The following is a 26,796-nucleotide window of genomic DNA, read 5'->3' as shown; positions in this document are numbered from 1 at the left end:
ATTAAGACTCTGACTATTTAGAAATTAGTACTGAAACTTCTTCTCTACTGCTACATTATTAAAACAGGCTTCAACCACATTAGGAGGGCACTTAAAAATCCAATTACATATACAGTCACCCCTATTTCCAACACATTGTAAAATCAAATTTATTTCATATTTAGCTGTGCTTTGTTCCTCTTGAAGATTCTTACCTATTACTACAAGCACTTAACCCAAAGTTCAGTCAGCTAAACCTGTTATGTTCCCTCACAACAGTATTCCAAAACGTGTTGCATTCCTAAAGGCAACAGAGCCAAGAACAGCATTATGGAACATTACATATATATGTACTTCTATTTTTAAGTTCTGAGGTAACAAATTCCAGAACATGTCTTTTGTTTTCTAAAAAAATGTTTTAGAACAAGCTTACATGGCACAAAGAAATACCTAAACCGCATTTAGCCGTCATTAGCTATTATTTGTCTGCAGTACAGGGGTAGTCCTCTAGACTCGGTTGCATTCTTCTATGGACTGTAAAGACATAATAGAGAAAGCAGTCTCTACATCAGAGGATCATCTAATTTAGCCTACATATCAATTCTGTGTTTTCAATCTCCCTTCCTTCTCAGTTCGACACAGACCATGAAGTCATGAGACACTCCATCACACGGTGCAGGGAAGATTACCGTAGTAATGTAAAAATCGCTTACTCTGCCTTTACGTGTTTCAATTCCACTTGGTTTACTACCTACCACCAGCTATTTATTCAGTGGTCAGCCTGAACTCAGCCTTGTTATAAAACAGCAGGCGTTCATTAGCACATTTAATATCATTTGCTTCTGCCAAATCAGACAACCACTGGGTCCTAGAGGAAAAAAAAAAAATGGCAAACCTCTACGAAGTCCCAAGGTAGCCTTTAAGGTCATAGTTAAGAGCAAGTGTTCTATACTTCTTCTAAAAAGGTTCTATGTACCAGAATTTTACCTTCCACTGCTGAGTATCAGTATGTTCTATTTTACCATAGCCTGATTGTACTGAAATACTACAACAGAACAGGGTAAAAAGCCAATGTGAAATTAAGTCTTCCAGGCTCCTCTCCTCCTTGACAGCTTTGGTTTGGGTTATGATGTCACTGCTGCTAGGATTTGAAGGCTTTAACCAAAGATCATCTTTCAGGCTGCCCCAAAAGTGGTATGTCATTACTCTAATTACTTCTACATGATATTTAGTTCTGGCAAAAAAATACCTCTAAAAGGTAAAAGCTTGTTCCATAAGCAAAATTCTTCAACTGAGAATGCCATCATCTGCAGTTGTCTCTTGTATCTAGGGACACGGTAACTAAACAGATAACTATTTGAGCGGGTCGTTGGAACTGGCAGCTGAAGCAGACAGGAAGCCAAACGCAACATACTGACTGCACTGCAAATTGCTGAAGATTTTGCCTAAAGCCTACTTCTTTCTTCAGTCCCCAAAACGAGCTGAGTTGCACTCCAGGAAGCAGGTTAAGTATTACCTAGCTGTCCTAAGTAGTACCACCTACAAATTCCTGGCAACATCCTTCCTCCATCATCTCTCAGTTGTATCCCAAGCTGATCAGTGTATCTCATTTTAGGTTAAAGAGAGAATTCTTCTGGAAGTGTCTCTAGCAGAGAGACCAGCTTACTTTTCCAGATACAGTGTGTAAGACTACAAAGAGTTTACACAGCTGATCAAAGGGATCAGGTTGTTTCAGTGACCTTGTCTCTTAAAGTTCCTCAAATTCAGTTTTCCCGTTTGCAGTTCTTATAACATGAGCAAGAAAATAATGTAGCTTGAAACAGTGGTTCTTTATTCACGCACTGATTAGGCACTTTCAAGAAAAGACTAGTCACACATTTTCAAAATAAAGTCTGTCTTTCTGTTTGTACAATGCCTAGCATTTGAGGAAATACCAGAGTAAGAGTTGCTTTATTAATACAAGTGAAAAATATAACGCAGAGGTAGCTTTAAACATTCTTGTGCGCTGAAAACCAAAGCAAGCAACTCCAAGTCTTCTCTAAACTAAAAGAAAAAAACAAAAACAATCAGTTCAGCTACTGTGATTGTTTCCTCTAGACACAGCTTTATGCTTACAGCTAAGTTTGCTATAAAATCAACTGATTTCAACGATCATCTCCCGAACAGAATTACTTTAATAGACGCAGTGATAGTACCTGTGCTCATTTAATGCACAACCAGACTTTGACCAGCCCTTCTAAAATTTACTCGCTGTTTACTAAGGAGAAAAATCTAACAGCAGTGCCTGTTGCTGGCTCAGTTACTTGGTGAAGAATTGTGTTGCCTATTGCATCTGATCCTTTACCAGAATTACAGGATCTGTTTTGCAATTTAAATCTGGAAAGAAAATAACCATAACCATAAATTTCCCTGCTGATGTACTTCAAATACTGAGTGATCTCTATTCTCATCTAATTGTACTCTTCAAATGATGATTTCTAAGATTATATAACAGAAGTTAATTACTATTCCTCTACAAGTGGCTTAGATCCATCAGATTTGTTTTTATGCGTTTTTTTAGATATTTCTCTACAGTCTCTCTCATCATTAAAATGCATATTTCTCTATCCTTTCCTTTAGTTCTTTTTCCCTAACAGTACAAATCCTGAAGTACATGAGTGTTAGTCCACATGTGTGTATCAGGTCTGTCATTAATTTGCCACATAGCACCAACAATTTAGGTTTTTTTATTCTTCTTGATGGTGTTACCTGAATCAGGAAGGGATGACTTTTTTTTTTTTTCTTATGTATACACAGTTCCCTACCAAAACACAGGCCCCCCTTTCTCAGAATATACTGCTTAAACACTGTTCTCATTTTTGCTTTCCTATTATGTGCCATCTTTCCTCTAGCTACTGGAATTATCTTCCCCTGCTGCAATCTTCATTTACACTAAAGCCAGGTACAGAGATTTCACAAACCTCTTCAACCTTTTTCCTTCGCTCATTTCTTCATATACTATTAAAATCAGATCTATCAGCTTCCATCCCAAAATATTCTCCTAGTTTTTTTAGGTAGAATCCACCCTCGGGGGGGGGGGTGGGGGGGGGGTGGTGTCTGTGTGTCTCCCCAGAGCATATTTCAAAGCCTCAAAGTTTTACACCTAGCTAATCCTTAAACAATCGATTGATATTTATTATATTATCATGAAAAATTATACGGAAAAAATAATTAACTTGACCTATATCTTTTTAAGCAACTTTCCTTACCTTGGTGTCATCATACTTTATTCATGCAAACAGAAATCTTGCAGTATTACTTGCTCGTGTTATATAAAGAGCTACCAGCAAATTCTTCGTTGTTCCTTACAGCTTACGGTCCATGTTTCACATCCTTAACTCTGACAAATAGTATTCCCTTCTATTTTCTGCATTTGCTTTAACAAGACATCTCTTGATGCTCATCAATAATCCCATCACACAAAACTGCCCCTTTCTGCTACAGGTGCAACTCTCCAGCCCTTCAAGTTCCTTACAAAAAAAGAATTATAAAAAAATATGATCATAGCACATTATGTCTGTTCTCTTCATACAGCAGAGAAATATTGTGCAAATCTTTTCATGAGAGAGAGAACAACATAAAGGTTGCAAGGACTATCCTGAGAAGTTACAAAAGTAAATATTCTGTGCTTATGTCAGTACTACGCTGATGTTACTTAATAAGCTAACGCTCAGTCTTTTAAAACCATAACACAGAGAAAACTGCTTTTGTCTTCAAGAAATTTAACTTCTACACCTGAATTCTAAAGCTATGTTATTTAAGAGTAAATACCCAATCCTGCAACTGACTTTAAAAGAGACGGACCATTCCACATCCATATAAAGTTAATTATGGAATTTAGAATCAGCCTATTACATTATGTAACTATCCTGTTTTACGATACCTAATTCTGTATGTACACAATACAGTAGGAAAATACTCAGATGCTTGCTGATGCTTGGTAGTACATCTCTTTTGGCCTATCTCCAATTGTTCAGCTTTTTAAAGAATCATACATCCTTTTACAATTATAAAAAAGTGACAATGTTAAAACTTAAGCATTACAACTCCTTGTATGTGAAGCAAGTGATGTAAACACTGCTAATGTAAGCTTAAAACAATTTTTTCTTTTGGTGGCTTTTATTCCAACTTTAGTGCTTCTATACCCCAGTCGCTAACAAAGGACCTACAAAGATCGGAACTGTTGCGTATATTTTATATTCTTGTGAAGATACTACACAAAATGTTTTTTTTTTTTAAAAAGTAAAACTGTCTATATGTGAACAGCTGTCTTGCTCATCTGGAGCTATCAGGTCATAAAGCTGAACAGTAAGAGATGGCTGCGTTGGCTATGAGAGTTAGAGATGACGTTTAAGGGGAAAAGGTAATCTCCTGTCACACTTAATCAATGGCTGATGATTTTCTGAAAAATCAACAGAGCAGGTGCATCATTGGATGCTTCCAGTGCCAACACTTTTTTACTACAACAGACAGCAACAGAAAGTGCTGTTTTCAGACTTTTTCATGCCTGCTCAGTATGCTTACTAACTGGTTTTCTGAGACGTTTTGGCAAGATTTAAAAAGAAAAACTCCAACAACAGAAAAGACACCCCCCCCTTCAAGAAACCAACTGCTTTCCTTTTGCATTTATAAAGAGCATTCTTCTCTCCTTAAACAAGGTTAGAGCAATTGAAGTCTTTAAGACTCAATCACACCTAAGCAATTCTTAAACATGAGCAGAATCCCTCCTTTGGATAATGCATGTCTTAAGTCCAGCACTTTATCAAGACTATACTGAAACTGAAATGACAGCAGGAGGAAGAGGAGTGCTTGTGGAAAATTTCTGTATATTTTAAGAAATACAAAATAATTACCTTCTCTCTCTGATTTAGGTACACACCACTGCTGAACATGTTATCAGTCCAGTCACAAGTAAAAACACTGGAATTCAATATTTTAAGTTCCAGAAGAATTCAAATCCTTGCCTACCTGATATGCCATTCTTGCTGGTGTTCAATAAAGCTACAGATGCTGCAGAAACTCTTTTATTATTCACAGTCTGCCCTGGTTTCCATGAGGTACATTCTTCGCTATCGCTCTCCTGTAGATTTAGTAGCCTTGGCTGAAAACACTGCAGTCGACATGATCTGATATTGCTTAGTATTTCAGAAAGGGACAGTCTGTTTTCACAACGTTTACTGGAAGCATTGGTCCGTGAAAAATTAGAAGAAAAGTCTAAAGTCTGGGAAGAGCTTGAAAAACTGTTCAGCATTTCCGGGTCAATCTGTCTCAAGACAGGATCATGTTCTGTGGATATTCGGTCCATTATAACCCTGATTAAAGAGGATGAAAAAAAAAGACTTTAGTTTAACTATCTCTTTCTAACACTTTTATCCTTTGAAGGGGAATGAAGAGGACAAATAACGCTACTGTACCTTCCGCCCCTGCCAATTCGTCTTCTTGCAAATCCTATACATCTTCTTGGAATTGTAAGGGTTGTAAGGCAATGCCTGAACCTCAGTTTGTCCAATTCTGCCAATTCTGAGTTCTCATATGAAGAATTAGTTTGGTCCAAACGAGGCTGTAAAGAAAAAAAGGCAATTTTGCACTCATTTAGAGTTTACACTTTCATTAGTTTACTACTAAGTGATTATCATGCACAGGCTACAGTATAGAAAATGCTGAAAATGCCCACAGAACTATCACTTGATGAATATGCTCAGATCATAAAAGAAACTGGAAGATTTTAATACATGAACTCATGAAGTAGACAATCCTCCTTCCTTGATTAGTCACAGAATTAGAGGCCACAACCAAAATATAGAACAAGCCAAAATTAATTCATTCTACCCAGAAGCACGTAAAACTGTCCTACTCAGACACAGGTCCATCTGGCCCAGTACCTCCTGTCTGATAATGGCTCTTTTGGTGATTCCTCACAAGATATAAAACACAGGGAGCAATTCTTTTCTTGTTACAGCCTCTGAGCTTCAGGCTCTTACAAGCTGAGGGACGTCCTGCAGGCAAGGCTGCACCTTGACTATGTTTTGTAATCACTTGAGGGCCTATCCTTCTCATGAATTTGTCTAATCCCACTAGTTAGGGTCAGAAGCACAGCATAAAAGCATAGAAGCTTTTGTCTGTAAAAACGAGTTTATGAAAACTAATTGATAGAAATACGTCAAAACTGTATGCACAACTCCAGTGCTAAGTATCACGCTACAGAAGAATACTTTTAGGACTTATTGTGACAAAGGAAATACCAAGAAGGCCTGTTCATTTATCAAAGATCCCGCTGAATCACCAGCTGTACACAGCGCAGCAATTCCCAACTCGGCTAGCTTGCAACCTCCGTGTGTAGGTAACTTCAAAAGGGGTTCCTAAATTTGCAGTTTAGTTTTACTCGTGAACACATACTGCCAAAGGTAATGGACGCTGATCTGAATGGCCTTTATTCCAATACACAGCATTTAATTACTGGAGCTTGACAGTGTATTTTCTGTATCAGCTTACCTTAGGGCATTTTTATTACTCCATGTATATCTTTGTTATTATTTTGAACTCAAAACTGCGTAATCTTTACAAGCAGAAATGCTGTGTACTGTCTGAAATGTCTTATATGACAGGTTAATAAATATTCATTAAAATAACCAATTTTTGTGATCAGGTTAAACCTACAGCAACAGCAGTGCTGTAGATTCAATCAATTTATGTTAAGATTTCATCAAAACTCAAATGGCTTCAGTAGTTAAAAAAAAAATAAAAGGCTAACATTAATGCTGTTAAATAACCTGCTTCTAAGCAGCAATGGAAGAATAACAGAAAAGAATGAAAATGCAAGTTTTCAGTCCTCTCAACTTCTTCTGGCAAAGGAGCTGACTCACCAGCCAAGGGAAAAAAAAAAAAAAGTAGGATTAATTCTAAGCAAGAGAGAAGCTTCAGCTAACCCTCTGGAGCTAAGCAGAAAAGGTGGCCAGATTAGGAATCAACAGATAAAAATAAAACAAACCACAACTTACCCAAACTGAAAGAATGAGTAAGTTAAGAGGCCACACAAAAAAAAACTGGTGGCAAAGAGACAAGTGTATCTTAAATAACCCACTAACAGATCTCTAAAAGGAGAACAGTAGTTAAAAATCATGACATATTCTTGAAAAGATCCAGTTGTCTGTGGTATTCTGGAAATGACTACAGCAGAGCAGGACACTGCAAAGCAGGCACCAGCACACAGCTACCTGCGCAAAGAACTTTCAGTACAACTTGTGGGAGATGCCCATGCTATAATTTGAGTATTCTGGGGGACGCCTGGGCTTCTGAAACAGCCTACCTAGTGACTAAATGACTTCTCTATAAGTGGCTTTAAAGGCTACACAATTCCACAATTATTTTGTCATGTAACTTCATTCTTCCCATGGGAAGCAAGCAAAGAACGAGGCCCATTAGCGTTGTGTTGGCTTTCTTGGTCCTCTGCAGCCTAAAGCTCCCCATCTGTAAGCACATGCTTGGTAAAAAAAATTTCACTGTCAGTGGTTCTGAGATGATGATGGGACATCTACAACTAGTCTCTGTCATCTGCACATTCTTGCAATTGCATCCTGAAGTTTTTCAACATATCTACAGTTTGCACTGATTTCAAAAAGAAAATTTTGACTTAACTATATGAAAAAAATCCTCAAGAGATTAAACCCCTCTGCTTCAGTAGCAGACTCTACTCAATGGCCCGGCAGGATCTCTCAGCAGGTCTGAGAACTGGGACAACTCGTATCTACCTCTAACGAGCTCTACAAGCTGGGAAGAAAGGACATGCTAAGAAAACTGAGTGGGACAAGAAAAAAAAGCTCTCCCTTCTTAACAGCGGCTGAATGGGTCTGCAGGCAACACATTATATTACCTTCAGGTAATCACAGAGGAACAGCACAATGAGAATAATTCTCGTGAAGACTGAAAACGATTGTATTCGGCAAAGCTTTGGCGGTGAAAGTGGGAACAGAAGAACTATTACACTAGCACTATGCCAATCTAAATTTCAAAAAACCCACAACCTAACAAAACCCACCACACTAAAGCCAACAGCAGATAGTCTTACAGCATAATACTGGCATCCCGCTCTTCTCCTGAAAGCACAAGGTCCATCAGGATCATTTTCTTCTTCTGCTTCTGACACTGGTGAGGGTACCTAGACCAGAAAGCAAAGTCATTCTTCCAACTGCCGTGCTGATACAATTTTATTTATTATACAAGTTTATATTTATAGAATATGAACTGCCACATTTATATATTAAATGCAAGCTTCTCTGAAGCATAGCTTAGAAGAAGAAAACAAACTCATAGCTTATGCAAGTATCTTTTTTACATAGCCACTGTCCAACAGAGTTATTCTCCATTTCAAGCTAGACTGGCCAAATTACAGGCAACTGAAATTTCCACCTTCTGCACACTGGGATTTTGTAGCAGAGTATTACCTGCGGGAACTCATCTTCATCTGAACTGTGGAAGTCATACTGTTTAATATCACTCTTGTTGATAACAGGCAAGGGCTCAGCAGAGGGCTGCTGAGGAGTTACTACACACTCTATTTTAGGTTTCTTTAGATACTTCTTCTTTTGACGTACAACATCTGACACCTCCTCCTTTAGAGATGAATGATGAGGATGCTGTTTGTGAAAAACAAACAAAAAACTTAAAAAAATAAAGTAATTAACCTTTCCTCTTCTTATGCCTTAAAGAGATGACTGCTTGTCTTCCAAAGCCTCTCAACATGCAGCATCTGCAGACTATTTCAGACACACAATGCAAAATTTATTCCAAACATTTAAAAAACCCAGAACTTGACCTCTGATCATCTTTACAGGTATTTATTAACAAAGTGAAAGCTTTCAAGCCATATGACTACCTAAGAGGTTCCTTGCTTTGCAATACACTCAGTATATTGTAACTGGAAATCCTATTCCAATTATTTTCTGAAATTGCAGTTTTCTATGGCAAGCACTTTCAATTTTCTGAACTGCTCAGATATGTTCAAAAGAAATTATTTAATTGGTTTCATGTTTCTCATAGCTTATATTTTTGAAAAGATGTAACGTTGTTTGGTTTTGCTATTTAAGATTTTGCTAACATAAACCCTCTGTAGTAAGCAACTTCATCAATATTAAACTGTTCACTTGAACACAAATGCTACTAAACTTCAAAGCTTTTAAATTAAAAGGAAGATTACTTCACTTGCAAAATTCTCAGTTACAAGTAAAAGCCAGCGCAGTTTTGAAAAAGCGTTTAACTTCACCCCAAATTACCACTTCTCAATAACCATCTGACTGAAACTAACTCCAGTAACAGAGCTCAGCTTCCCAACCAGAGAAGAGAAAGAGAAGGCACAACGAAATTCCGGCAGGAGAGCCAAGGCAAGGGATTTGTATTGAAGGCAGCGACCACTAGGTGTCGTGGGTGCTAAATACAAATTTCGAAAGGTCTCCAACTCTCCAGCCTTACAGCCAAGCCTTTTAAAATAACTAGTATTTCAGGTTATTTCCTCAAAAACACGTCTTAATTCGAAGTTGGGTACATTTTTTTTTCCCCGTCACATTAAGAGCAGAACATCAGGCCTTATCCTTTTTCTATACTGTACTCAGTTCAGTGAGCTTAACTATAATGATGACATTAAAATGGCTTGCAGTGGAAACTTGGTTTTTTTTGGTTTTCCTTTGTTTGGGAGTTTTGTTTGTTTTAAAAAACATGACCATCTAGTATTTGTGTTTTAAAGCAAAAATAGCTCCTAAAAAGGACAAAAGATGCTTATGGCTTAAGTAACAATTAAAGGAAACATAATATGAAGAAGTAGAAACAAGACAGGCAGAACAACCATTTGTTATAATACAATTACACTAAGATTGGAAGCAGTTAATTTTGCAATTAATGCCCATATTAACTGCAACAAAAAACAAAAACAAAAAAAAACAAACCACCAAACCTTATTCTTAAGTAGTCATTTTAAAAACGTTAACCCAAGATAGATATATTTGTCAGTACTGCTGCTTGTGACTATACTATCTTTCACTTAATTCTATTGGAACCACATGTCACCAGAACCAACAACTACAGTCACAGTCATGGTTAACTAGGATCCTCCCAAAAAAAGTATTTTAATTCTCTTCTGCACAAATGTAAAGACTGTCCTCGCAGGAAGATCGTAATGAGTACACAAAACATTACAATCTGGTTTGGTACTGGATCTGAACGGTGACAGAAGATACAGAGTACCCTTTGATGTATTTTTCTTATTTATTTTTCTTATTTTTTCCTGAGTGCAACATGTTTCTTCATGAGACATGAAAAAAGAAAGCCATTAAAGTTTAGCATTTCTCGCTATGGATTATTCTTATATTACTGCCTCTCCAGATGTTACTAACAAGGTCAATTATAAAAATAAAACTAGATCCATTGGGTTTCTGTACAGATTAATAAAAATGTAAAAGAAGATTTTGTCAAAGTAGTGTTAAGTACAGAATTCCACAACTTTCCTAGTTTTAGAAAGAAAAAGCAACTAGTGTGTGACACACAGCAACTCAAGTCTTACATCCTTCTGCACTCATTCTCTCAGAGCAGCCTTCCATCCCTTTGCAGAAACTAAAGGTTCCCAAATTCAGCCACTCTTTCTTTCACCTTCCTATGTTTGCTACTTACCTAATACTGAGGGCCAAGCAGCAGCAGATATAAAAATGCCTACTCAGTGTTACTGAGAAGTGTACAGGCCTCAGTAATAACTATATATTATATTATATACTATATTGTATATAGTATATAACTATAATAACAAATTACTACAAATTCTAGTAAGTGGTTAAAATGTTAGTTAAAACGTTAAAACGTTAGTTGCTTGCAACTTTTTTCAGCTGTCAACAAGATATAACAGTTGCATTCTTGTTCCTGGAAAAGTTACTAATCAAAGATCACTTAAGCAGCTCAGAATAGTTTCTCGAATCCTTTGGCACTCTATTTGTAATTCAGTCAAATCCTGTATATTCAGGACTATCTTTGCACTGAGTCAGTACTCATGGACAACCTTATCGGAAAAATTCAGCGCTCCAGTTTCCCTTTGAAGGGAGACGGAAAAATAATTCATTATACTTTGCAATCTGATGGAGGTCCTGATGTCCACTTAACACATTCATGTTGACATCACCGTACAACGAAAGAGACAGAACCGAGAAGGAAAAGGAAGACTACCACAATGCTGCTGTTTAAAGAAACAAACAGCAATGCCAGCCAATCCTTTTAAAACTTAGGTGGGAAAGACAACAAATGTTAAACTGGAAGCAAGCATAGCAGTCTTCTGGTCTCCTACCTTCAAGTATGGCAGCCTCCTACTCAGTTTTCCAAAGCAAGCGTCTGCAGGGTACATCCAAAAGAATGATGAAACCGTAACAAGAGACTCGCAGCAGAAGAAAGCTTACCTTAACTTTACATTCTTGAACTTTGTGATGATTTCCATTATGAAGAGCGGATGGAGTTGTGCTCATTTCTTTTTCAGGTCTATTAAGCTTCACTTCATTGAGGATTTCACCTCCATAATCACCCAAATGGTACCTTAAAAAACACAATTAAAAATACATAATACTGCATGTCCACTGGGAAATGTCTGAAAGACAAAACAGGCAAACAGTCTGCATGAACCCCTTCTTTTTCAGCCTCTAAAGTTTACGGTGCTATATAAGCCTTCAGCCATGCATGCGTGCAGAAGACTAGCATCCATACAGAAATAAATTACAGGAAGTGTTTTCAAACCTATTTGATGAAAATTAAAACCTTAGTGTTATAAATGACTTCTTACAGATATAATTTCCAGTTTTACCTTTTCTCAACAACTTCTAATGTTAAATGCAATAGCTCGCGTTTTGTTTTCTCTCTTCTCTTAATCATCTCCAAAATTGTTATGGCTCTGCTAAACTCTCTTCTTAATTTCAACATCTTCTCGTAAGATGCTTCATCATTCTTTCGATTCTATTGAAAAATTAAACACATTTTAAGTCAAAGGCAAAACCTGTGAGCCATAAATAGCAAAAAAATTACATAGTGCTGCTGCAAGTGAGAATCGTGAGTACACTCAGAAGAAACTTGTCATAAGGCATAACCTAGTTGGTAGACAAAGCCACAAAAAGCAAACAAAACCCAACTTCTAAGATTAAGCTGAAAAAAAAAAAAGCCTTTTCAGCCATTTCCCCCCACGCTTTCTCTGCTCAGATTCCCTATCAACCCAGCAGAAGTTTGTCAGAACAAGGAATTCAAGACTTGGTTCCTAAAACACTTTTTCCACCTTGATTCTGCACACAATAAGGTTGTGTACATATGTGTACAAAGTTGACGTAAAACGCCGAGTAATTACAGATTTCCTAGTTCAAATCAATTCATGCTACAAATACAAAACCTGACCTATTTACTCCATGGCAAATGGAAGATCTTTTTCCCCTTTTTCACAGAAGGGGAAGTTTCCAACCTAAACAAGCCACTGTGGGACTTGCTGTGTGCCAATACCTATAAATCACCCTTCGAGTTTCAGCTTTCTAAAAAACGGACAGACTGTAAACTGTCTATAGAGAACTGATGGATTACACATTGACTACATCATTCAGCAGGTTTGAGATTTAGCTGGGTCATCCAATATTGCAACTATTAATAGAGACAATCAGATCAGTAACTGTGGATACCACAAGACGGATCCTGCAAGATGCTGAGTAGAAATCAAAATGATTCCTATCGCTGCAGGATTTTAAATGGCAAATTTAAAACAGTAAAGTTTGACAAGTTACCTTTCTTGTCTGCATCTTCTCAGTTCTCCTCCGGAAGGCAACATAAGGGTCATTGTTGGTGGAGCCATCCCTCTTTTCTTGTTTGATTTGGGGGATGAGAGATGGCCCTCTGCAATTCTTACGCTTTCTTACCCAGTAGTCATATACAGCCTTAATAAGGTAGTCATCCTCATTTAGCAGCAATTTAGCTTCCTGAAGTGTTACAAGCTGAAAGAGAAATTCAAAAGGTGCAATTGAGATGGGAGTGGGGTGGGGTGGTGGTGCAGGGAAAAGTCACCGCAGTCACATCTCTTGTACACTTCCTAAATAAACTTGATTCTTTTCTAGCACAAGCGAGTAAAGGGAGGAAAAAATACTGATCTAAATTGAAGTACTTAAGCCACCAGTTGGTCTTCCCAAGTTAAATACGTAGTTCCCAACTTTTCTGGCCCAGCATCATCATCTCTCAGAAACTTCCATGCAACAGTCTACAACTTCATCAATTTTTCATGAAATCTGAAACACTGTTTGAAACAGTTCCAAGCACAGGATATAAATAACTTACTACAGTCTGCAGATCATGATTTGGGGATCACTTTAATTTCACTATTTTTTTTTTCCCTAAAAAAAAGAAGTTTCTTATTGGTTAGCCATTATTAACATATGACTGTTTGCAGTTTAATGTTGATTCCCCTAGAAGATATTTTACTGTAGACAGAATATATTCCGAAGTAAATTAGTTTCTTAATTTTCCCCCAAAACATTTACTTTGTGACAGAAAAGGATCACGACGATCCCTGTTTACTACAGCCCAGAGACACAAAGACATTCACTTCTTAGGCAAGTTATTTCAGCAGGAGGTAGTCTAACACGGGTAATTACATGATAACTTTTTTTTTGCTTTTTATATGGAAATCAGACTCTAAATAATGCAAAACCCATCATTGACTAACTAGTACCTTAGTTTAATATGCTCGTATCATCTCAAACCCATTCGTTAGATAAAAAGAAAAGAGTATCTCTAGCATTACTTAAAACAGAAGTTGAACAGCACTTTACCTTCCCCATAATTTGAAAAATATCAACTCAACAACTTAAATTTGTAGTTTTGCAACATGTCAAACTAAGTTAAATCTTGTCCCTACATTAGGATAAGCAGAAGAAGAAACAATGCATTTCAGAAAAATAAGGATATCCTAAACATAACCACTGCTACTATGGAAGTGTTAATTCTAGCCAGAACAGAACAAACCCCTTGCAAACTACAGTAGAATTAGAAGAACATTGAACTGTTTTTAAAAGGGGGGTGGGAAAGGAGGTCACTAATCCCTCTGTGCTTATGACCTCATACAGCATTAAAACAATAATTTTGCATCTGCTTCTATCTAGAATGGACATTAGCCTGGTTAATCAAACACATACTCACCAGCATACCCTATCTATACGTAAAAGTTGATATGATTCTGTGTGTAGCTAACCATCACTGTGAATATTGCTTAAAAATAATTTCTGTCTTGTTCGTCCTTTGCTCCCTTTTCTCCATTAACATATTTCTTTTAAAAAAAAAAAAATCAACTCTGCCTTGAGTACACAGTTAGGAAAGTTAAATTTTGACCCTGCTTGCTTCTTTTTGCAAGCACCACCAGTAACACGGATGCAGAGTCCCTATACTCCTTGCTAAAATCAGGTTATCAAAATGCCCAAGAGGAATGTCTGGAACCCTCTCCTTGGCGAGGAAGGCATTCCCACCAGCGTCCTTTTATATTTCAGAGGTAAGTCATGTAAACTGGAAGTGATTTGTGTAGCAGCCCCAAGTGGGATTCGAGAGCATTATAACCCCATGTGGGGAAGCAATCGGCCAGGCAGCCAAACTTCTTTGTTTCTCAGGCTCCAGTAACCTGCAAGTTTTTATCTCACTGTTCCTAACACAGGGCTCAGGACAGAGGTACTCAATATCAGCTGAAAATTTTCTGTAGCCCAAAACCAGGACAAGAAGCTTGAATGTGTGTTCACAATCCCTGAAGTGAGGCAGAAAATACTACACAGGAAGTCCCATAGAAATGTCATCTACAAAGAGGGATTTCCCCTTACACACCTTGCCTTCAAGAGGGAGTCTATGTTATAAAAATCAATTACAATGCTTCATGTACACATAAGATCTTTTCTGCCATGGACTTCCTTAAATAAGCACTTTCTGGTTCAAAATACTCTTCACCTCTGTAATGCTTCAGTGTCATTTACAGTCAGGGAAAAGAGAAAGGGGCAGCTGCCTACAGAGAAAAATCGATATTTTTGTAATATTTTCTTTTAGGAAAACATCTTTCAGTTCTTAAATTTAACTTCATTACTCAAGCAATGAAAGATGAAACCAGCATAAGAAGGATGCAAATGAACCTTGAAAAGTGATAACCAGAACCGCTTTAACTGAAAACCGAAACAGGGGTATCTACATCAAAGCTCTAAGAGATCCGAGTACCACATGTTCAAAAAGTACCGTCCAATGCACTGGGCAATTTTTTTCTTCACATCCCATCTTCTTAGCATAGTAAGAAATCTTTACCTAATCCTTCTTAAAGTTGCTCTAAGATGTAGAGAATACAACACTTTGGCCTCTTAACACATAGCATTGAACTAAATCAGGTTAAGTAACTGAGGCAGAGCTACGGATCCTGCAACGGATTTTTCACTCCCGCAAAACATCCATCTCACTGAGAAATAACTCTACCTGTTTCAAGCTTGCCTTTCAGAAACTGATCCTTCAGGTGTAACTTTTGAGTACTGTTTTTGGCTTTAAGACCCCTCTCCAGACACTGCCCTCCTGGAACACCCCAGGAACTGACTATTAAGATACTGGTACCCTTCTGATAAAATAAGTGACTAAATAACACACAGCAAGCCAGGCTCTGAGTCTGAACTGGAGCATAACTTTCTTTCTTGCATCCGTGCAGTTTCTACTACAAGGGCCCAATCTTAACAAACGCTTTGCTTCACTGTCTATGCTTCTAAGTTCCTAACGTCAACTGAAGCCAACGTCCACCAGTACCAAGTGCAACAAAGAATTTGGATTCCTGTATATGTTTATAGCCAAATCTATACACATACCTATCACCACAAGCTTCTTCCATACTGACACAGGAAAACCAAGGTGTTGTAAATTGTCCTCTCTAACACACTATGGTCAGGAATTAAAATTTAAAAACAACTCCCCCTAACCAGCCCCCAAAAGCTCGCTCCCCATCTGTTTTTTCTAAGTTACCAATATTGACAATAATAATAAATAAGAGAGAGCAACGTGATTTCTGTATAACTGCAGACTCACACAAACACACTTATCCTCTTAGTAGGAAATAAAACAAACAAAACCAAACAAAAAACCCGCACAGAACCACCCCACCAGAAAACTCAGAAATCAAAAAACCTTAACACAGTACAATACCTGACTAGAACTGGCTTTTTCGAGTCTGTCAACCATTATTTCAAACTGCAGCGGTTTGATTTCCATCTTCCGATTTAGTCTGTTCAGTAAGGTTTCATCCTCAGAGTCCATATCATAATCTGGCTGCTCATTGTCCAGATTAAAGGCTGAAACAAAAATACACACACACAAAAAAATTGAAATGCTTGGAAAATTACATTCTATGGAAATACAGAAGCATGCATCTGACAATCAGAAAACAAAAACAATCGATAAAATTTCAGATTAGCTCATCTCTACCATAACACTTTTTTCTTTATGCTAAAGTTTCCCCACAGAACTGCTGCAAGACAGTAGTTCGAAGTTGCTTGTCTCCGACTTCCAATGAGGGGAATCAAAGAAGTTTCATTTTATTTTAAGTGGCTTTAAGGGGTGACAGGAAAAAAGCTTTAGTTTAAAAAATTACCACAAAGGCACAGAAACTTTAATATGTCTTTGCAAAACAAGAGCATAAATGCTGTTACAGTACAGGTCCTCCAGAATATCACAATAATATCACAATTCTTAACAATTAAGGTAATTTTCAATCAAATCCCAAACTTTGAGAAAAAGCACTTACACTGAAGTTCCAATGAAATTTCAGTTGCCCTTTTTTTAATAGTTCAACAAACCTAGAGTCTTAAAATACTTAAGACTAAACTTTTTCCTTTTTTCTTCATAGAACTGTGCGAAAAACTGTAAAAATGCTAGACCAGTCCTGTGAGAATTGTTATTTTTCTCCAAAACCAGATCAACTCTAGATGCAGAGCCTGAATATTCCTCCATACTCTCCAAATACTAAGTTCCTGACTTTACAGCAAAGCTCATGTCTTCATTACAGATTGTGCTATTCATTTCCCATTCTTAAACAAAGTTTTTGGTCCTACTAAAAGCAGAAGGAAGTTATCATTCAGATAACACAGCAGCAACTAAACTTTACAACAAGTATGAGCAAGTTGCATACAACAGCAAGAATTCTTAATATGAAACATTAATTGTACCTAAAAAAACCCTGAAGAGGTGAAACACTAACGACAAATCATTCAATCAACAAGTTACTGGATTAACAGCAGTGAAGGCTTGTTGAAATATATTCTACTCGTATTAGACAAACAGCACTATCTTATCTTTATGCTCTTAACTCATGGCTGAGTATCTGAGTGCTATCTTAAAGAATCTTAATCTCTGCTACTGAGCTTCCCAGTGTGCTTTGAGAGGCCCTTAAACAAAAACCTGGAAGACCAGGAGAGACCAGGAGCAAAAGAAAAACACTAAAAAAATATGTTTAAAGCCAATTAAAGTATTTCTCTCCCATGGTCTGACCAGGCAACGAACAGGTGGTAAGTAACATATTCTTTCCATACATCAGACTAGCCCAAGACCACTCCTCCTGTATTCCAATGCAATAAATTAGCTAAACCACTACCAGCATTTAATCTATTTGGCTATGCATGGAAACTCAGTCAGATAGAGCTGAGAAGTGCTAATAAGCAGTCCCTTACCATTTTCAGCTGTAAACTGCTACCTCTCAGAAGAGACACTGCTCGACTGTACTAACTCTGACAACACCACACGGTCAGAAGGCTTCTCTGGCCTAACATACACACTGTGAACATACTATAAAAATTTCTTTCAAGAAGAAATTAATAATAATGGGCTGTAACTACGTGTTAAGTGGAATTATTAATAACACAAATTCAATAATACAAGTTGCATCGCACTCGTCACTTGACACATTGGGCATGTGACCCGCTGCACTCCCTCTAACAATAAACAACTGCATATTAGACTTAAATTACGGCTTACAACATTGGGTGCTGTTTCTCCAGTGGCAGTCTGTAAGAATCAAAAGTTTTGAGACAAAAACTGACCCAGATTTTTTTTTTTTTTTCCCAATTCATAGTTCTGTAAAACTGCATTAAAAACATCACCGGGCCAGACTATGCACTTGAGAGAGGAGAGAGACTGTAACAGTGCTGCACGATCCTGTTCAAAGAGCTGAAGAGCCAGCGACTAGCCAAGCATCAACGAACTAGCTGCCAAGTATCAGTGCTGGACTCGATGAAACCAGTCTGCTACATTATCACCTTTGGCTTCTGTAAGCTTTGCTCCAGCTTCTCCCGTGTGGTGCCAGCAGAGCCGCCCGGGAGCACTGCAGTGCTGGCACCTATAGCGCATCGCATCAGCCATACAGTGAAACGGGGTGAATTGCCCCACCGGAGCTGCAACCCTCACGCTCCGTAACTCCACTCCAAAGCTTCTCCCTCATCAGCACGGACCACTGTTCAAACGTGGACCGCCTACCTGCTACTCACCGGATTCAAAACACTTGGGAGATCTCCCAGCCAAGCGCAACCTTGGCAGTTCACACTTCTGCTCCTGCAGAATGATGCTTCATATCGCACTTCCCCTCCACTACAATCTGTAATTCACTGACCTCTTCAGCATAAACTGCCACTTTCACCAGAAAGGAAATTGCAAAAGCTTCCCCTGCCCCAAGACTATCCCCAGAGCCTGCGAAACTACTACGGTCCTAATGTACACTCTGAAATCACGTTCAAACAACTCTGCTCAAGGAGGTGGCCAAAATTTTCTAGACCAGATATTCCCATCGTTTTGGAAGAGCTCTCCTAACAATAAAGCAGCTCTCTCTACTCCAAAAACCAGGTGTTTAACCATGTTCTCACAGATGACCTCAGAATGTACCATTAAAGTCCAGAAAAGGCACTGCTTGTTTACCCTCGGACAGATGTTATCTTACACCAAAAAAAGGTCAACCTATTACCTGTCAGCACATAATTCAGTAATCCCCTGCAAACAGTGTGTTTCAAGTCAATTTTTCTAAACCAGAACACCAGTGAGCAGGAGGATCCCTATGGCAGAGAAGATGCAGTGCTGTTCACCCGTACACTGTAAGCAGTGCCAGTAAGCTTGCCTTCACTTCCACAGCGAGGAAAGAAGAGTCACTGAAAGCTCTTGAACCATGCACCTCCCTGAACCGCCTTTCCGAACAAAGTCAGACAGGCTCAAGTGAGATACAATTAGCAGGAGGCACTAAGACTAGCAAGAAGAAAAGAAAAAGCCCAACCATTCCATCGACAAGCAACTTAAAAGACCAACCGTCCTCAGGAACACACGAGGGTTAGCGATAAGAAGGCAAGATCTCCATCTCCAATAGAGAAGGCAGATTCCTGCACTGCCAGCATCTAAAGCGACCCTATGGTGCACCTCAGCTGACAGCAGGAGAGTCCCTGCCTTTCGCTGCTCACTGTTAGCAAGTTGAACCAGTTTGCAGAGGTATCCAGCAAGCATCAGGACCAGTTCATGACACAGACGGTGTCTGCAACTAGCAGTGGAAGAGGGAAGAAAAGTGGAACCTCCCCTTTTGGCTGTTATATTGGTTCATCTGCCCTGTGAACCACTGGCTAATTAACATGTCAAGTCCACCTAGCTTCATACATAGTACTAAATTATTTGCTGATAAAACATCAGCTCTCTTAGCGGTCTTTTTGAGACTTCATGAGTAACAAATGAAGTGCTGAAAAAACTGGAAAACAAAAAAAAAAAAAAAAACAAAACCAAAACTACACCCTCAATTTCAACTCTACAAAAATATTTTGACAAATAATCAAAATGACAAGATAAAAGGTATCCAACATGTACTTGCCAGGAACAAGTTACATCGAATAAATCCAGTCGCGTTTTCTTATACAAAAAGACACTGGTACTGTGAGAACAGCAGTAGCCCTTGTCACATATCCTGCCTTTCATACCTTCCAGCAATGCTTCTCTTTTACTAGCAATGCTTCTCACACTATTCGTCATGACCTGTAGTTACCAACATAGTTCACTTTCAAAGAAAGGGGGTTTACACAGAGGCCGCAGGTTACTGACACTGAAGCAGTGGAAGCAATACTTGCATTCCACCTCCTGTTTCAATGCAGACAGGAATGCCACGAAGTCTCAGCAGCCCGCGGAGGTCTATGAGTCTCAGAAAATGCAAAGCTATCACTCTTGCAACCATAAGGAGTTAATCGACCCCAAGCTGGCTCACCACAGCTCTGGGACACTCATGGACGTGTCCTCCTTCCCTGAAGTTTGTCCATCACTGCTCTTTGAAACATACTTCAGTGACATCCAGTTTTCTTCTTTTCCCAAGCAGTGAGTGAACTGTACTGGTTCCAGAAAAGGCCATTTTTCATCCTGGAGCTGGCCTCCAGTACAGCAGCTTGCTGGCTTCAAGAGCCATCACAAGACACAGGTGGTTTGTGTGCTGTGTGATGTTACTATCCATCACCACGTTCTGTTTCTGCCCCTGCCATAGCAACAGATGCAACTGGTCATTCATGCCTGCAGGAATTAGCGAAGAACTCGACTCAGCCACAGAAAGCACGGTCCTTCAGATGACCTGCTGCTAGTTAGCGTTTTAAGAACAACCAGTCTGCTAGTTCACGTGGTTAAAAAACCAGATCATCTATATCCCTTCCTCCTGGTAGTTCCTGGGAGATTCCTGTGACTGACTGATGAATCTAGTTATCCTACTCCCAAACTTCTGCATTTTTCCACATTGCAGGTTTTTACAGTGCACTGTTGGACAGGGCCACGGTGATCCCACCAGTAAAGTTTACCTTGTATGAATGCTCAGAACTTGTTGGCTTGCTAATTGCTGTTGCAAAACCAACATCCTAGTTTACATCTTCTGCCACTTTAACCACTCCGGATGGCAGTACCTGCAGAGGGATTTGCTTTTGTTTACTTGAGCTCCCCTAGGAACTGAGTTTATACTAACTCACAGAAATGCAATTTGTTTTTAAGTTAAGTTACTTTAAATTGGGTTTAACTTAACTAAATTAACTGATTTCATTTAGCTAACTAAATTAAGGCTGTGGGTTTTTTAACGCTGACATAGGCGTGAGTTACCACTGAAACAAGCGGTTCCACTAGCTTCCTTCCCCAGCAAGCCACGTTCCTACCACCTTGCTTGTGCCAACACCAGCAATTGTGCAATGAGCCAAGACAGAAAACTGGTAAACACGGAGGTTCACCTAACCAAAAAATGTAAGATAAACCTGCTGCCAGATCAGTTCCCAGAGTTAGCTCAACCGTGACCCAGCAAGGTGCTGGCAGCGAGAAAGGAGTGAGCAGTGTTGATCCTGATGGCAGCAGATACATCTGTGCTGACCAAGAGCAAATGAAGAACCACATCATGGTAATTATATCCAAAGTAGTAACAAAGCAGCAAAACACCATCTCAGTGGCTGGTCTGTAGCACCTGGCTGGAACAGAGCTGCTCGCACTCCCCACCTGCACCGAAATACCTCAGCAGGGGAGGGATCATGCAAATACCCATTTTACATATCCAGGCTGCAAGCCCACAGCCTGAACAGATCCTGCTACAGCATCCTCTTAAAATGTGGAACACACAACGAAAAAAAAACATGGGCAAGTCTCAATTATGTGAAATGCACACACCGCTTTTTTTTTTTTCCCCCCTTTAATTTAAAGAGTGACTAGAGTTCATCCCACACAACTTAATGAAGATTATTTGAACAATCTGGCTGTGTTACTTACGATAAAGCATTAGTTTGGTATCATTACCCTTTATATCCACGCACAGGTAAAACAATAACTATTTTCTGCTCCATTCTTATTGTTTCTGTTAGGGGCACTAATTTTCTTACATCCACTTAGCTTCATTCTAGCATAGGTACCACAGTACTAACTTATTCTCTTTGCTGCATATTATAACTTAGAGTACATCTCCATGTTACTGAAACTACAAACATTCTTGGAAAACTATTAAGCATACTGGAATAATTGGAATAGTTCAAGGCTTTTGCTTATATTCAGTTCAAAGTCACCTGAATTGGTGCTGCCTAAGTCCAATAATGCCTGGAATCCATGCTTATTCATGAATTCCATGCCTCACAAAGAAATTCACTTTTCTCTGCTTGGAACCACTGGTCTAAATAAAAGAATTACACAAGTAAAGTTAAAAATCTTAAAAACCTGGGCTACTAGATGAACTGCAAAATCATTTAGGTTTACTCATCATTTTCTAGTAATAACCACCAGTAAGCATGGATGACCATACGTGTCCTCTTAGCTTCTATCAGTTTACATAACTTCCCTGACCAAAGTAAGTATTGTTGCTCTTTGTGCTTTTAGCATTAAAACAGAATTTCTAAGCAGTTTATGTAGCATAAAGCTGCCTTGTATCACACCTACTCCAACCAGAATATGTGGGAAAAATTATCTTGGAGCAGTATCTGATGTTTATCTTCAGCTCAAATACCTTCTGTAATTCTGTCCAGAAAGACTGTGAGTCTCAACAAGACAAAGAACATTTTGGCATAATATATTTAACACTTTTAGACATGTTTATTAAAAATATTTACAGTGTTTCTGGCAGTGTCCAGAGAACAGAATAAAATACATTCCTCATTCAGCAGCTTCATTGCAGTTAATTCAACCTGCCTTGCTTGCAGGCTTGTTTCTTCTATTAAGGACACAAATACGTCATCAATTCCCTTTAGCTCATTTCTCACATTACCAGTACGATCTCCACTACAGAATCTCGAGCATGTTATTTCCAAAAATCTCTCATTTTGTAAACACATGGAAAAAATAGGAGACTTCACCATGTTGGTGAGAAATGATGCAAGGATCTTCAACACACAGCTAGGTTTGGGCTTAAGTATCACTGCCTAACTTCAATTTCAGTCACATTTATAAGCGGATGACACACAAACATAAAATGCTTTCTCTGCTCAAATCTACATGCAGATCAACAGTCTCTTGTGGAGGCAGCTAACAAAAAGTGTGTGAGGAACAGATTATCAACGCACTCTGCCTAGCAAGATGAAGTTCAATAAAGTCAATACTCCCTGCACAAACCCCAAAACTAACAACTGAGGGCCACATTCCTGTTCAAGGTGCTTTAGTATACCCCCGTCAACAGTCTTCCCAATACGACTAACAACAAAAAACACGAACCTGTGACAAGAAGGGTTTTCTCTGCAGAGACCTAGGACTGAATTTGTGTTTCACCGTAAGGGCTGACAAGCCATTGCGATAATAGAATCTAAGGTTTTGCTACGAAGAGGACTCCTGGGAGAAGTCCGAGTCACAAAATAACCCCCTAGAACCACATGCTGCAAAGGACAAACATGATCTGCGTGCCAAGGAACAACTGGACTGTAAATGTGTGTCGCTTGTCAACAGAACATCAACCAAAATAAGTGTTAATATTAATCCAGAGACCACTATCATGAACTACAAGTTTAGATTAATCAATTAGATCTTTTAAGACACAGGAAGCTAAACACATGCAAAAGAATACTTCCTTTTATCTATAAAATAAGCTCAGAGGTCCCTACAGAAAGGGAACTCTATACAGTTTTAGCAAAACGTAGAGGAAAAAAAACCTGTTACCCATAGCCCAGAATGCATCCACGCTATAGTGAACAGCTTGAACCCCACCATTAGCAGCATTGAAACTGAACTGAACTCTATTTATGATCAGTAGAATGAAGGCTGATTTCATTACAAAAACTCTTCTATTTTATTCATTTCCATTTATATAGAACTTTTGAGTTAACGGGCATTCCAGACTCATTCAGCGAGCAAGACAACCCCTCTTCCACTCCCTGCACTAGTATAAGCAGCTAGGAGACAGCTAAGCCAGTTCAGTTATTCCTTCTTGGAACTAGGGAAAGAAAAAAAAATGAACAATGGCTTGATCAACAATACTGGTTGACCAACAGACAGGATAAGGCTTGCCAGCTACCGTACACGGAGATATGGTATCAGCCCAGAGCCCATAAACAAATACAGCAGGAAAAACCTCACATTTACCTTCCACCTTAAATTCTTCCAGAACTTGAGAAGAGATACTGGAATTTACATATATCAATTCCCCTTGGATTTTTGAGTCCTCCCACTTTCCGAATATTGTAGCAACTTTGTCCTCAAGACTGTTTGAAGATTACTCTATTTAAATAAAGGGTGGGGGAGGGGAAACAAAACCAACATTTGTTAACTTACGTTGAATGTGAATGAACTGCTTTGGTTGCTTAAACTCTCCTTTATACAAACGATTGTAATAGTTGACATTGCTCTCCGCTTCAGGGACTGGGATAACCATGCTCTCTTTCTTTTCTCTGAAAACTTGTTGTGCTGAGATAGCCCGTTGCAAATGATGTTCCTGCAAGAGGAAAATTTAAGAGTTTGTTTATTTAGGTATCAGCGTATAGAAGTGCATATATAGACAGTCATTCTTTTCTCGTACTGTTGTCCTGCTGTTCTACAGGAGAGGCAAATAAAAGAGTTGAGGCTTTACTCTATTTCAGAGGACAGCAGGATGCTTGCTTCCAGGTTCGAGACAGGAGAAGATGTGTTCCCCATCATTTAGTATACCGTGGGGTTCCTAACTGATAGGAATCTTAGAGCTCCAGTGAACGCAAGGCAGTACTACAAGCAGATGAAAAGAACCCTGTGTTCAGACAGCAGCACACACCTTCTACCAGACTGGGAAAGAGTCAAACATTCAAACTACACAAAATAACCTTAGTAGAAAATGAGGGCTGGTATAAGCCAAACCCATCAAAACCTGTCATAGAGGAAATTTATGCGAGATCAGTTAACAGATGCATAGTAAGTCCTTTTAAAGTATTATAAGCAACAGATTCAAATCAAAAGAATAGCTAATTTCATCATTCCTGTCTACCCAGTAACTCTTACCAGCTTGCTTTCTTTAGAAGTTCAGCTAGTTAAGAGCAACAGAAAGAGCAGTCCTCACAGAGTAACACCTGAAAAGCACAGACTCCCGAAACAGGTATCACTTCATTTTATTCTTACAGGACAGGAGTCGTCATTTCTACAGAACCATTTCCAGTGAAGTAAGGATCACAATAAATGTATTAGTTTACAAAGACTTTTTTCACACATAGTTTTATTAGTTAACTCAGTGAAACCCATCGACTGCTGCATGTTAGCACTAACCTGTAACTCTTCTCGTAAAGATTTTTCATGAATACCCATGTTAAACTTTGGCAAAGACAACCAGTACAACTGCAGTGTCCCGATTCATGCTCCTGTCCACGTGGCCTTTCAGTGCAGTCTGCAGAACGCCTGATAGGAGCCGACCAGCGACAAGAGGAGCCTGTCTGGCAGACTCAGACAATGGGATGATTTTGAATGCTACCCCTCTCGCTGTCCCCTCCTCGAGCCAGCGGCTGGCAGCTGTACAGAGTCCATGTGTACGCTTCAGACCCCCCAGTGCACTCTACTCGTTTAAACCATTACAAAAATGTCTCATGCTAAGACTCCAAATGGCTAAGTTGACACATGCTGCCTTCTGCGTGCCCAGTAAAGAGGAAGAGTGGCAGTCTTCACCAGGACGAGATCTTAAATCACCACTGTCATTTATTTGGGCAAGTTAAGCCATGAGTTCTGCATCTGTGTAAGTTGAACACAAAACAAGCAAACTGCAGCCTCCTAGCAGGTTAACTACTAGTCTCTAGCGGCACCAGGAGCCTGAAAGTTTCGTTCTCCTTTCACTGCTCTCCCCCATCGCAGAGTTCTTGCCTCCAGCTTCCAAAATTCGAGGTGAGGGAGGATGACGCAGTAGAATATCGACTTGAAATTGAAGCTCAGCTCTGTCATAGACCTATGCAACCTTACCTATTCCAGGGGCTTCAGATTATCCTCCAGCCATTCCCACACACCTGACTGCTGGAAAGACTATTTGTTCCATACAGAAGCAAAAAAAAAAACCCCAAACAAAACCCAAAACAAACCTTTGCTACTCTATCTCCTCCTTTGGCTTTCTGGGTACCCCTCCCCATGATTAACGCCAGTGACTACCCCGCCTCACAGGAGGCCAGGCATCAACACCACAAAGAGGAGAACCAGCCAGCATTTCGGTAATGCCATTGCAATGCAGTCTGGCAGACAGGCGGTCTTGCATGCAGAGATTCTGTGCTACGCACTTGGTAAATTCTCTCAAGAACAGGATTTCTTCCTCTTTAATTCTACAGAACATTATTTTAAAAAAGGGTAGCGAATGAAAGCACATCTTTAAAAATATGTAAATGATATTTAATGAATTACAGCCTCTTAAATATTAAGATCTTGCAGAAACGCAAATAATGCAATTTCTGCAGAATTAGAATATAACAAATCAGTGACTGGAAGAGCATCTTGGGGAATCTTCTGTAGCAGATGAAGCAACATTAAATCTAACTATCAGGCTCCCAAGTGAATGCTATTAGAATTAAGACAAGCATGCAATCAAATATCTGGTGTGATCTGCTTGAGTTACTACATACTGAGTAAATCTGTCACTCCACCATTAAAAAAACATCTTGGAGAGCTTCACAGAGCTGAGTAGGTAATTCAACTAAAATAAAATTTGTTTCATTACTGTGTTGCTTTCAACTGATGTCCCTAGAGTTGCCTCCTAACAGTTACCAACACAGTACACAGGAGTACCACAGAAATGCTCTTAGGAAGGACCTGTTGAGGTTATCTGTCCAGCTCCCACTGGAAGACGATTATCTCTAA

At 39.0% G+C, this 26,796-nt stretch overlaps 1 protein-coding gene across 1 annotated transcript in view; it reads right to left on the bottom strand.

Annotated features, from left to right (window-relative positions):
- Nucleotides 1-26,796, bottom strand: part of EPC2 (enhancer of polycomb homolog 2) — a 51,030-nt gene that overhangs the window by 8,382 nt on the left and 15,852 nt on the right. The window contains exons 2-10 of the mRNA XM_082312785.1: nucleotides 24,277-24,436; nucleotides 16,213-16,358; nucleotides 12,798-13,004; nucleotides 11,843-11,991; nucleotides 11,445-11,577; nucleotides 8,460-8,651; nucleotides 8,084-8,173; nucleotides 5,433-5,578; nucleotides 4,987-5,330 (exon numbers count right to left, since the gene is read on the bottom strand). Of these exons, the coding sequence (XP_082168911.1) occupies nucleotides 4,987-5,330; nucleotides 5,433-5,578; nucleotides 8,084-8,173; nucleotides 8,460-8,651; nucleotides 11,445-11,577; nucleotides 11,843-11,991; nucleotides 12,798-13,004; nucleotides 16,213-16,358; nucleotides 24,277-24,436 (1,567 nt within the window). The remainder of the gene's footprint in view (nucleotides 1-4,986; nucleotides 5,331-5,432; nucleotides 5,579-8,083; nucleotides 8,174-8,459; nucleotides 8,652-11,444; nucleotides 11,578-11,842; nucleotides 11,992-12,797; nucleotides 13,005-16,212; nucleotides 16,359-24,276; nucleotides 24,437-26,796) is intronic.

Source organism: Platalea leucorodia, assembly GCF_965183815.1.
Source record: "Platalea leucorodia genome assembly, chromosome: 5".
NCBI classification, from domain to species: Eukaryota; Metazoa; Chordata; class Aves; order Pelecaniformes; family Threskiornithidae; genus Platalea; species Platalea leucorodia.
Note: the sequence above shows the minus strand (reverse complement) of the source record. Positions and strands in the feature narration are given on the sequence as shown.